A 12672-nucleotide genomic window follows, 5' to 3' on the forward strand; every position below is an offset into this window, starting at 1 on the left:
TTACCTAGGGAGGTGGTGGAATCTCCTTCCTTAGAAGTTTTTACGGTCAGGCTTGACAAAGCCCTGGCTGGGATGATTAAGTTGGGAATTGGTCCTGCTTTGAGCAGGGGATTGGACTAGATGACCTCCTGAGGTCCCTTCCAACCCTGAGATTCTATGATTCTATGATTGCTAGACTGGGCTCTCTAGATAGATAGCTCCAGGATGAGATCTAACATATTTTCTTCACTGATGAAGAAACTCTGACCAGGTGTAGTGAAGTATGACCTCCCTAACTGGTAAATCACAAAGACATGCACTAGGGTGGCCTGACAGCAAGTGTGAAAAATTGGGACAGGAGGTGGCGTGTAATTGATGCCTATATAAGACAAAGCCCTGAATATCTGCACTGTCCCTATAAAATTGTCAAATCTAGTGACCCTAACATGCAGTTAACTTTAAGTATCTGAGTAGTCCCATTGTGAACTACTCAGATGCTTGCTTAAATGTTTTGTTGGACTGGATTGTTGGATCAGGACCTCTGAAGTCAGAGAGAGTCTTGCCAATAACCTCTAAGCAGTATCAGGCCCTGTCTTTGTTATGTACTGCCATTATGAAGTCTAAAGTCTCTGCCAAAAAATCCAGCATAAATACACACGTAAAAGTGACAAGTCTTTTCCACTGGCTACAATATTTTGAATGTATTTCTCTAAATCCATACCCTTAAAAAAACTATTGTAAAAAATATCAACATGCATGGGTCAATAATTAATTCAACAAGTTTCACTTCCTTTTCTGAATGTGAATTATTTGCAATTTTTTGGTGACTCAGATTTATTCCCTCAGTAATTTCTGCAAATAATTGCTGGTCGGTAACCTATTAAGGGAGAGTTCATTGTGAGAAGTCAGTATTTGAAATTCAGGCTGCACTGATTGTACACAGCGGTTGCATGGTATCCAGTGTTCTGTATCCTGGATTGTAACTCGTAGGGACAGGTTTTGACTTTAGACAGAGCTCTGAACATGAGGTGGGGCAGAAGCAGCACCACGTCAGGAGTACCTCGGGGGATGCAGGGTAAAGCAGACATATCTCTGGAAAGCATAATTCCATCATTTCTTCTCCCTTGCTCATGAGGGTTAGAGATTTCCTGTGGGTATAGAGCAGCAACAAATTGTTATACTTTCATGCTGCGCTGGCTCAGCTGCACTGGCCAGTGAGCAGGGAAGATGGATTCATGGCTCCACCCATTTCCTACCCACTTACACTGGGGAAGGAATAAGAAGAAATGTATCCCCATTTATTCTTGCATGCCCAAGCACTAGGTCCAGGTAACCCACACAGAGGTGTAAAGGGGAGATTCTTACTTCCTTTTACTGCGTATGGAGTCCAAGTCAACCTAACCCCTGGAATTAAGTGTTTCTAACAAATGCTCATGATTTCAAATCTAAAATCGGCTTTCTGTAAATATTATGCCTAACGTGTTGACTTGATGAACATTGCTACCAGTAAGTTCCTTTGCTAAAATATTGGTAGAAAATAAATACAAACAGGATTGAAATACAGCAGAAATATATGCATTTAAAAACTGAAATGACTGTACATGGATCTTATTTTATTTTTTCAGTATTTGCCCAGCTGCAATTAATAATACTTAGTACTTGTATAGTGATTTTCCTGTTGAAAGCACTTTACATACATTATCTAATTAAGCGTTGATTAATGTAAGTAATCAGTATCACACTCTAGTTGGAATATTAATCCAAGCATCAAGAAAACTTTGGAACTGCACCGTAGAAACACAAAATTTCAGATTGACTCCAACAATGCTAAAGATCATAAAAGGTTTAGTTCTAGTAGTATATTGTATTTTTCTAATTGGAAGTAAATGAGCATATGGATATGAAATAATAATAATAAGGGGTCAAATGTAGAGATAATAAGAATAGGTGACTAACTTGCTATATTTGCTATTATTGTTTATTTGGCTAATTGGGTTTAAATCAGTAATTCTTTCTTTCTCTAATATATAATGAATGAGAATGTTGGAAATTGCTTCCTTGACAACATGCAAAAAAGTGAAAACCTATCTCTCATACCCTCCATGCTTCCCAATGCATTGACTTGTCCCTTGGCTGCAAATACCAACTGCTTTTTTTGACCATATTGATTTCTTTACGTCATTTCTGATGAATTATTAATAATCTGGATCAAGGTGATGGCAAAGACGATTGATTTCTTCTACTGAGAATCCAGCAAGATCCGGATTTCTGTTTAATTACTTTTTGGTTTCAAAGTTTTTACTCTAAGTGGTGGATATTCTATCAATGCAAATAAAAGATGCATTACCCCTGGCTTTATATCACTGGGATGTTTATATTTCAAGATCAAATGCGGTGAACATAAGCATAAGCACAGTGAAATTTGCCTCATAGCTTTGTATGTCTGAGATGGATGTCTTGTGCTTAAGCGGTTAGGGTCAGGCATCTGAAGTTGTCTTCTCAAAATTTCTGTGAGACCTATGACAAATCATTTAAGTTCCTTATGCCTCAGTCTCCTCATCTGTAAAATGGGGCTAATAATAATTTCCCACTTTACAGAGAGATGTTGTAAGGTCAACATCTCTGATGTTCATAAAATATTTTGAGTTTTTGAGAGAGAATTCATTAGGTAAGGGCTAGTCTTTAGCGTATAGCCACAGTCCTGATGCATAAGTGCACTTCCCTCAGGAGGAATTGTGGGTGAGGAAAGCAGAGGGGAATGCTTGTGGGGGGACAGAGTCATGGCTTTGCCTGCTGTCCTCCTCACTCTTTCCCTCATCCTCATCCATTTGCTCATGGGTGGAGGGACCAGTGTCTGTGTAGTCCCTGTGCTTTGCATAGGCCCCAGAGCCAAGACTGATTAGTCCTAACATAACCACATGAGGTGGAACATGGAATCTTTACTCCCCTGTGCTGCTGTGTGAGGACTAGGGACACCTTAGTCCTATAAGTATTGCTCCCCCTCTGTCATTGTACTGTTTACTACAAGTGGACATTGAGGCAAATAACCTGAACTCACTACAAGCACTTTATTCACCACCCATGCTAGAAAATTTATACGAATAATTCAACACAGCAGGAGCCTCATCGTCAGAACCATTTGGATGACGCCAGATATGTCCAGATAATCAGCAGTTTAGATAATCAGGAGTAAACAGAACAGGGAGTCACACTGGCAGCTCATTAAGGGCCTAATCCAAGGTCCTTTGAAGTGAATGAGTTTTGACTTGAGTCACAGAAGAAGATGCTTAGATAGTGGGGTGATTGTTACGGATAATTAGTTTTCTACTGTATAGATAACGAAGTGCTTTAATCTGTGTCTTTTGTACAGTAATTTTTAGCATATTCAGCATCCCTGTGGTCTTGTACTACCAATTAAAAAGATAATAGTAGTCAGTAAATTACTGACAATCAATTATTCGCACAGCACAGTGATAAGAAAGATAATGTATACAAACCGTAATATTCTCTGGTATGAGCTATATTGATTTCAATGAAGAAAAATATTTCTCCAAAGATTTTTGGTGCCAGTATTAACTCCCTGTACAGTTGTTGTCCATCATGGAACAATTATATCCTGGGTTGTACTTTATTACAGACTGAAGACTCATATGGATCTCAAAGAAACGAATATGTCTAAATGCTCAGTTATAAGGTGCAAAATATTCTCTTTCTTGTTCTCAGTGTCCCAGTAAAACTTTTGGAGGCTTTGACTCTACCAAGGACCTTCCTGATGAAGTCATCACATTCGCAAGAAGTCATCCAGCAATGTACAATCCTGTATTCCCTATCAATAATCGTCCAATCATGATCAAAACAGATGTGGATTACCAGTTCACACAGATAGTAGTAGACCGGGTCGATGCAGAAGATGGCCAGTATGATGTCATGTTCATTGGAACAGGTAAGAATCTTTCATGCTACATCCGATGTTCTCACATGGAGTATGGAGAAGTAGAGTAGATGAGTGGTTTTCATTACTGGTAGAAAGCAAGCTTATTTTTGTGTACAATAGAGTACATCTGTGGAATTCTTTAGGGCAAGGCTCAACACATTTTTTCTTTTCTTTTTTGTTACTTAAGGGTTCATGTTGTTTGATTAGGACTTGACATCAGTAGGTGTTTTGCCTTTGACTTCAGCTGGAGTAGGAACAGAGGGTTTGTTTTTGTTTTTTAATTAGAGGCATCTTCCCACTGGTAATTATAATTTTGTTTTTAGCTAGATATTTTGGGGTACATGTTCACTCCATAGGAACTAGTCATATGAGTAAATCAACCAGGATTTCTCCAAGTTTTGGAATATTTCTTGTGTCCTCTTTCAACATATTTTGAACTGTGCTAATCTAAACTGACCACCAGCCAGAAGAATGCTTCATTACCCTCAACACACCAGGTTTTCTGATATTGTAAGAGGTCCTAGGAAGGACAAAAAGTTATGCTGAAGCACGATGCCACTGGTAAAGTGTTTGTACTATCTTATGGCTTGGGCTTTATATCTTTCTTCCAGCAGGCAAAAGAGGAGATTTTCTTGTAAATAAAGCAATTTTTACTATGCTAAAAGTTCTACATGAAAGCACCAGGGGCCAGCCACTCAGCCCAGTTTCTCCATTGCCATCATGTAAATACATTGATTAGCACCATCTGAGGAACGGGCCTTACATCTTTGATGATTTTCCACCAGATTAACTAGTGTTTCAAACTTGTATTGAACTCAGTGACTTTATTACTAGCCTCAAGAAGTTAAATCAAAGAAACCAAAGAACTTTCCCACTGCATCACTGCAGTGTTCTAAAAAATGAACAGGTTCTCTATCTGTCTGTTTCTCTTTCTTTCTCATAAGAATACTGTTTCTGAATGGCACCAGTTACAAATCTACAGCTCCATAGCTGGGGGTCAGATTCCAAGCAATAAATCTCAAGGCTCTCTTCATGTTGATGCCTAACATAAATCATGAGTAAACTGAGACCTGTGCTGAAGCTTTGTATACTAAACGTATTGCATGTGTACCAAACATTTACTGCAGAAGATGCAGCCATAAAGAAAGTGCTCCAGCTCTCTGAAATTGTGAACTGAATGATGACATGTTTGTGCTATAGCAGGTTATTGTTTAAAACTCCGAACAATATTTTAACCTGTTTTTATGTGCCACAAATATTTTCCATCACATAAGGAAAACTGGATAATGTATGCCCATCTTGCAATGACAATAATAAGATGGCTCTTATATAGCACTTTTCATCTGTAGACCTGAAAGGCAGGAAACATCATTATCCCAGTTTTACTGATGGGAAAACTGAGGCACAGCTAAATGAAATAATTTCCCCACAGTCACTCAGCAGGTTAGAGGCTGAACCAGGAATAGAAACCAAGTCTTCTGAGTTCTCATTCACTGCTCTGCCTATTAGGCCACACTGGTATATGACTTTCAGCAAGTCATTTATTACTTGATCTTGCTCTCACTGACGTGAATGTAAAACTCACTGAATTTGGTGGTACATGAGCAAGCCTTTAATCTCGCAGTGCCTCAGTTTACCTCTTTGTGAAATGGATCTACAACTGCCAATCAGAGAGGGATATTTCGAGACTTGCTAAATTAACTTCTGAAAAACCCTTTGAGATCCTCAGGAGAGGTCTTGTATACTGAGGGTCTGGTTTTAAACCTGAGCTCAACTCGACTTCCATTGGGAGGAAGCAGTTTCCTCCCTACTGTTCACTACAGATTCAGATTTCTAGGTGAAAACAGCTGCAGTGGTTAGACAGGCAATGCAGATATTTGTGTCCACAAATTGTGAGCAAAAACATGCACCTGCCAAGACAGAAGTCATCACTGAAAATGCAGTCCTGTAAATGTAAAGTATTGCTTTTATTTTCTGCAATATTATGTTTGTCAGACTAAGATAATAGCTGCTCAACAAGGACAGTAAACGAGGGACGCATAGGGGAGTAAGGGGGTATAAGGTGCCCACTTGCTCATCTGCTCTCGCTAGAAAGTGATTAGTAATGTGGGGGAAGAAAACCTTCCGTGGAACTCCTACTCTCACTTCCATGCAAATAGGGAATGGATGGGCAGCCAAGGCTCTCCCTCCATTGTGCCAGCAAGCACAGCTAAGCCAGCATACTGGGGTTAAGAATCAGCACCATGGATGGGACTGGTATAGGGCATGACACCTCTGCCTCCACCCCCAGCGCAAAGGAGGAACCAGGAATCAGATTGTGGACTCACATCACAATCTAATTTACGGCTAGTTGAGCAGGACTTGTGACAAAGCCATGATTTAGCCCTGTGTGGTGTGACTGGGTTTCTCTGCAGTTCTGTGCCATCAGATTACATATAGTCATTAGCATTGTAGCAATCAGGCTGCAGAATTTCAGTAAAATGGGGAAACCTTTTTTGGTATTGACATAAATGGTACTAGTTAACCCCAGGATAATTAGCACGCCATCCTGCTTGGTCATATTTTCCTTTCCTGTGGGTGTAATCTTCGTCTAAGCAGTTTCTTTCTCATTCTCATTGTAACAGTGGCTATCCCCTAGCCACTCCACAGTGGAAACAGAATTATGTTGGAATGCCCGAAAATATCTGTGAAAAACCAGGTTCCAATGTATCCATTTAAAGGGTATCCCAAATATCTGATGTGGGGGATCATTGTGCACAGTCTAGGTACATCTGTCAGTAAAGTGAATTAATAACAGTAATCTTATCTTCTAAACTAAGTTACTCACCCGAGCTAACTGATCCTAAAAGAGAAGCCCAATTCAATTTGTGTGAAATTGTTTGAAATACTACTCTGTACAACTTGATCTAGAACTCAGATAAAATGACACTTTGGTACCTGAGGCCTGATCAGAGTCGCCATAGTGATTAACATATTGTACCTTTGACCTCAAGGGCTTTCCGCAGCACCAAGCTACCATAATCATTGCAGGATCTTCTTAAAAGAAAAGCATTTATTTAAAAAATGTGATGCTTAGAGCTACAGTGTCTACCTGCCCTGCTCAGATTCCACAACACCACTTGCCTCACTTTATCAAAACTCCATTAATGCTGTCCCAAAATGTAGCTTCAATAGACTATAAATGTGGTGCTGATGACAGTCCTGTACTAATAGCGTGTAAAGCCCTATAAACTATGATACCCTGTTATGTTCATTAGCTTGAAGTCCTCTCTCTGTTGTTAGCAGGTTTTTTCTCCAAACCACAATTACAAAATTGTAGCCAGGGTAATTAGGGCAGTTTCCAATTCTCATATTGTTAATAACCTTAATAATGAATTATTAGTTTTTCCGGATAGTTGTGGAAAGTTCAGGAGTTTATGTTTTAAGCTTATGTTCCTCTTGTTCTATGATGTTCTGTAAAGCTACTTTTAAGTATATTGCTCAAAGTAAATATTTTAAAATAATAGTAATAATAATAGTGAATAACCAAAGATTTCATAACTGTCCAACTATTATTTTTCATGAGCCAAAATCATACATGCAGTATTTTAAATAAAAGGCAAAACTTCCTTTTAAAACTTTCCTTTTTCACTAGGAGGTTACCTAGGGAGGTGGTGGAATCTCCTTCCTTAGAAGTTTTTAAGGCTCGGCTTGACAAATCCCTGGCTGGATGATTTATTTGGGGATTGGTCCTGCTTTGAGTAGGGGGATTGGACTAGATGACCACCTGAGGTCCCTTCCAACCCTAATATTCTATGATTCTATAAGAGATTTATTTTATTTTCATTTTCTTTTAAAAATTGCATCTGCAAATTTAGCGTTCATGAAAGAGATTAGTTTGCAATTGATATTTTGTGGAAAAATTAAACAAAGATGTACAGGTTTAAAAAAAAACCCAAAACTCCTAGCCATGGATATTTAGATTTTTACTTTTGCTTAAGACAGTTATTAGAATTGGTCAAGAAACAAAATTTCTGTCTCATGGGAATTTATGAGATTTTGAAAAAAAAAATTTGTCCCAATTGAAGATACAAACTTGATAACTATCATTTTTTTCACAGAATGAAATATTGCAAAAAAATTGTTTTTACTTTATCAAAGCATTTCATATCTATAACAACCAAAATATTTTGTTTCAGTAAGGTCCAAATGTTTAATTTTTATTTTTATGGTTTCAAATTTTACATGATATTGTAAAGTAAAATGTAATATAACATTCTGAATGATAATGTCAAAATGATCAAAGTAGAAATGAAACATTCCAACCTTATCAAAACAAACTATTTCAAGACTTTTCTGTGGACATTTTTTGGTCGAAATAGATACTTGCCTTCTAATCATTTTGATTCAGTTAACTCAGCATTTTCTGATGGAAAAATGGAGAATTTTCCAACACAGCATTTTTGACCATATCTATATAGTTATTCTTGGGGAATCCTTGTGTTAGGAAGAGTGTTGACTCTCTATATTTTTATTATGCTTAATACCTTTACCTCATGGCTTTAAAACCAGCCTACATTTTCCAAAGTGACTAGTGATTGTGGGTGCTGATCTTGAGACACCCTAAAGGGGCTTGATTTTCAGAGGGTGAATGCTTTTTGCTTTCTATAATGTGATTGTATTGCCTCATGCTTAGCAGACCTAAAACGTTAAATTAGAACACACATTTCTTGTTACTGCTAAAAGTCTTTGGTAACCTTTGACAAACCAGAAATGCTAGGTTTTGGATTAAGCTGACGAAGTTGCAACTGTTTCCAAAAAGTTGGTTTATGCAAAGTGAAGCACAGATATATGCTTCAGAGGTTAAATAGAGAGATGGTCTTAAGTTAGAAAGTTCAGTTCCAAATCCAGACGTCCACACATGTTTGCGGGGGTGTTTAGTGCTGGGGTTTTGAGACCTGGACCTGCTCACATTAACGTCAGTGGAAATACTTTCAGTAACCTAAATGGTTGTAGAATTAAGCCCTTGGTGCAAAGCTATCTCTAATGAAAAGACACAAGTTGTACAGGGCTGCTGTTGTTTTATCCTGAAACAAGGCTAATGCCATTCATCATAATACAGATGTCTTTAGGGACATAGAAGCCTTAGATGCTTTTGCTTGACACCAGGACAGCAGGTACTTAAAAGAACTGACAACTTCATCAGTTTGACAACATTCTTCCAGCTGTCCTTGTGTCCACACTGAGCCTTCTAATAACATCTGCACGTGTATTTTAAAACAAGTATGAAAAACTTCCTACTTCAGAATGGCTAATAAAATGTGGCTGAGTAAATTTAGCACATTCCCATCTAGAATAATACCTCAGAGGCAGCTGAGATTTCATGGCACCAATCTAATAATATTGTGCTGTCCCATTCATTCTTTAACAGCTGAAGCAGAGTAATGAATCATTTTTCTGTTGAACTTCCACAATTAAGAAATTTCAGACCAATGCCTTATGGAAATTCAAAACCCTGCTAGTTCAATCAAACGGCAGTGGGTATTGTGTGGAGTCAGTTCTCAGCAATATGCAGTGTCAGGACCCTTGTATGGAAATAGTTGCATATTGCAAGAGATCAAGAAATTCTGGTGCCCTTAAATTGGAGTCTACTTATTAACCACCTGAAAACATTTTTTTTTCTTTTAAAGATATTGGGACAGTTCTTAAAGTGGTTTCAATTCCTAAGGAGACTTGGCATGATTTAGAAGAAGTCTTGCTGGAAGAAATGGCAGTCTTTCGGGTAAGTGCTGCTGAATTCCAAGTGTCAGGTTGTAGATTTTTCTGTGGACAGCTGCATGCTGAACTTGTTGCAGGATAGCCAAGGAGTAGCCTGGCATACTCTTCTAATTAGCTTGTCAATTATAGACCCAGACACTAGCCAAAATAAACCTTGAAGCTTCCAATGCTAGTTGGAGGTTAATGATAAAAGAAATGGCATTCCTGATTTTTGTGGTGCTGTTTCAATGTTAAATTAGAATCACTAAATCTTTGTGGAGTATGGAGTGGAGTAAACAAGTGTGGAGTATGGCCATGGAGTAAACAAGATTTTTTAAACTCAGTTACAGTTAAAAAATGTGTATTTTCTGGAATCTCCCCACCCATCCTCTCCCAGAAGGTTATACAAAATAATAACTACACATGTGGCTATTAGAAACAATTCAGATTATCTGGCTAGGAGGAGACTCTTCAATCTTATTCCTTGAGCTTCCATGACATCTCAGTGAAAACGTAACAAATACACATGAAATATACATTTTACCTCTCTTAGGCAGAGTGTTGGTCTCCCGAATTTTTTTTAAGTCTGGTACCATTTACGGTTGCCTTCAAAACCAAAAGGAATAAAGGGCCTACATTTTCAGAAGTGACTTTGGGTGTCTCCATCGTTAGGTACCTGAGTTGAAATAGCTTAAAAAGGCCTGATTTTAAGAGTATGGGAACTCAGCATTTTATGAAAATCAAGTCCCTTTAAGGTACTGTGAGCTGACCCCCCATCTTACCCCAAGTGAAGTATCCACTAGTCACTTCTGAAAATTTAGCCCAAATAAATCAAACTTTTTCTGAATCGTGTCAGATAGATCCCAGAGGATGTTCCATGTTTTCTGTGCTACAATAAAACATTTGAGTTTCCTGAATTATTCCTCTGTTCATGCTATGTTACCATCACTATATCTTTGACTTGACAGTAGACACAACATATTTGGGCAGGTCTTATAGAAATGTTTACTTTCGGCATTCTATGCTTCACAGGCAAAGTTTGCACAAGAATCACTGCCCAGAGATTGGTCACTGTCAGGCTGTGTTTCATTTTTCTGTGGGTTTTTTTTTTTTGTTGTTTTGGGGTTTTTTAACACAAATGTAAATTAGAAGTTATGAAGGGAAAATGAGAAGTGTAATTTGTGGCTTCTGGCTTTTCTCTCTTTAACATGAAGCAAGATTATTATGTACTCCACAGGGTAATTGGCAATTTTGAAAGCATAGGATTTTCTTCCTTAAATAAAGCAGAAGTGCCAAGAGATCAAAGAAATAGGAGAGTAAATTAGGAAAAACTGAATCAACGTTATTTTCCAAACTGGATTTGCAGCAGCCCTACACTAAATGTCAAATTAGGATTTGGGTTTTAAGTTTACTGGTCATTTTTTGTATTATATAAAAATAGTTTGCCCCTGATTCTCATTTACGTTAAGGCCTCCTTAGTTTAATAATGTAAGGAGGCCATGGAGTAAACAAGAATTAGATCTCTTAATAGAAATTTTGCAATAGTTTTTAAATGGAACCTACTATATCTGAGTTTTTACTGGCTACAGAAGAGGCTACCTCTGTGTCATGAAGAATGTTTTTCACTGTTTGAGCCACAGTATAATGAATACAATGGTTTTCATTTATAAATCCACCAAACTGAAAACCTTCCAGATCTGTTACATTGATAATAAATGCCTTTTTTTAACCTGAATTGTGGAATATTCCCCGGAACAGCTGAACAAACAAGCAAATGAGTTCAATTTTCATTCAAATGTAACACGTAATTGATGCTTTCTAATACCAGGTCTATTAACCCATTTGTAAAGGAGTCCACATGCTTAGCATCCACTCAGCCATATTAAATTCTCCCAGGATCAGCAGATTGAAAGCTTAATGCGAACTATATTAATATACGTTACTAAAAACATGATGCATAGGGTCAGTAAGTAGTACTCTTTTGCACCCCATGTAATAAGGTTTTACACTGCACTGAAACTTAAACTTTGTTAGAATTACTCATTAAGGGCTCAGTCCTGTAGCTTTTACTTACGTAAATAGTCCCACTGAAGTTACTGGGACTACCCTACCAATGTAAAAAAACAAAATTAAAAATCCTTTAGGATCAAGACTAAACCCATTATTTTATTAATGTGCTCATAAAGCTACATTAATTTGTATAGGAAACTACATAGTGGTCTAAAGTCTGCTTACTTTACTCAGGCATAATGTTTCATAGACGTAAGTGCCTGCGTAAGGTGAGCAGGATTTGCCCATTATATTGATTAAATACTTCACAGTGTAAAAATTTACTATCAGTTTGAGCTCCGCATTCCATAAATATAAGTAACTGTATGTGCATGAGAAATCCCAATACAGTCAGTAGGACTACTCATGTGAGGAGAGCTAGTGCCATGAGTAAGTGTTTGCAGGACTGGGGTCTTCATCTAGGTATTATTACAGTGATTGGTTTATTTGGGTTCCATCACCCGCACTTTATCATATTAATATTTATTCTTAAGCTTTTCTCTATGCATGCTATGTGGATACATTACTGTAAACTTAAATTTAACAGTATGAGCAGAAATGAATTTCAAAAAGTGAAACAAACAACAAAACCAATAACGCTGGAATAATAAAGTCTGAGAAATGATTGATAAATTGTGATGTTGAATTTAGACATGCACAGGCACAGATGCATTCTAATTCACCTATAACAATACACACATTTCATGTTAATAGTCAGCAAGAAATGCCATCAAAGAATCCAAAGAGTTTTTTTAGCTGGTAGATGGCCCTCTAGCACTAGTTTCATGTTTATTAAAAACACATTTTACATTTGAACCCATTTTAATGTTTTTTCTAGGAACCCACTGTTATTTCTGCAATGAAGATTTCCACAAAGCAGGTACTGTATGCACAAGCTTTAAATCACTTTTTAAAATATTTATTGACCTGTATAGTTCAGAGACAGTAACTTGGCACTTAGGAGAGGCATATTA

At 37.5% G+C, this 12672-nt stretch overlaps 1 protein-coding gene across 1 annotated transcript in view; it reads left to right on the plus strand.

Moving 5' to 3' along the window:
• Positions 1-12672, plus strand: part of SEMA3A (semaphorin 3A) — a 207545-nt gene that overhangs the window by 167449 nt on the left and 27424 nt on the right. The window contains exons 11-13 of the mRNA XM_073328643.2: positions 3703-3922; positions 9583-9674; positions 12537-12578. Of these exons, the coding sequence (XP_073184744.1) occupies positions 3703-3922; positions 9583-9674; positions 12537-12578 (354 nt within the window). The remainder of the gene's footprint in view (positions 1-3702; positions 3923-9582; positions 9675-12536; positions 12579-12672) is intronic.

This window comes from Lepidochelys kempii, chromosome 1 (assembly GCF_965140285.1).
Source record: "Lepidochelys kempii isolate rLepKem1 chromosome 1, rLepKem1.hap1, whole genome shotgun sequence".
NCBI lineage: Eukaryota > Metazoa > Chordata > Testudines > Cheloniidae > Lepidochelys > Lepidochelys kempii.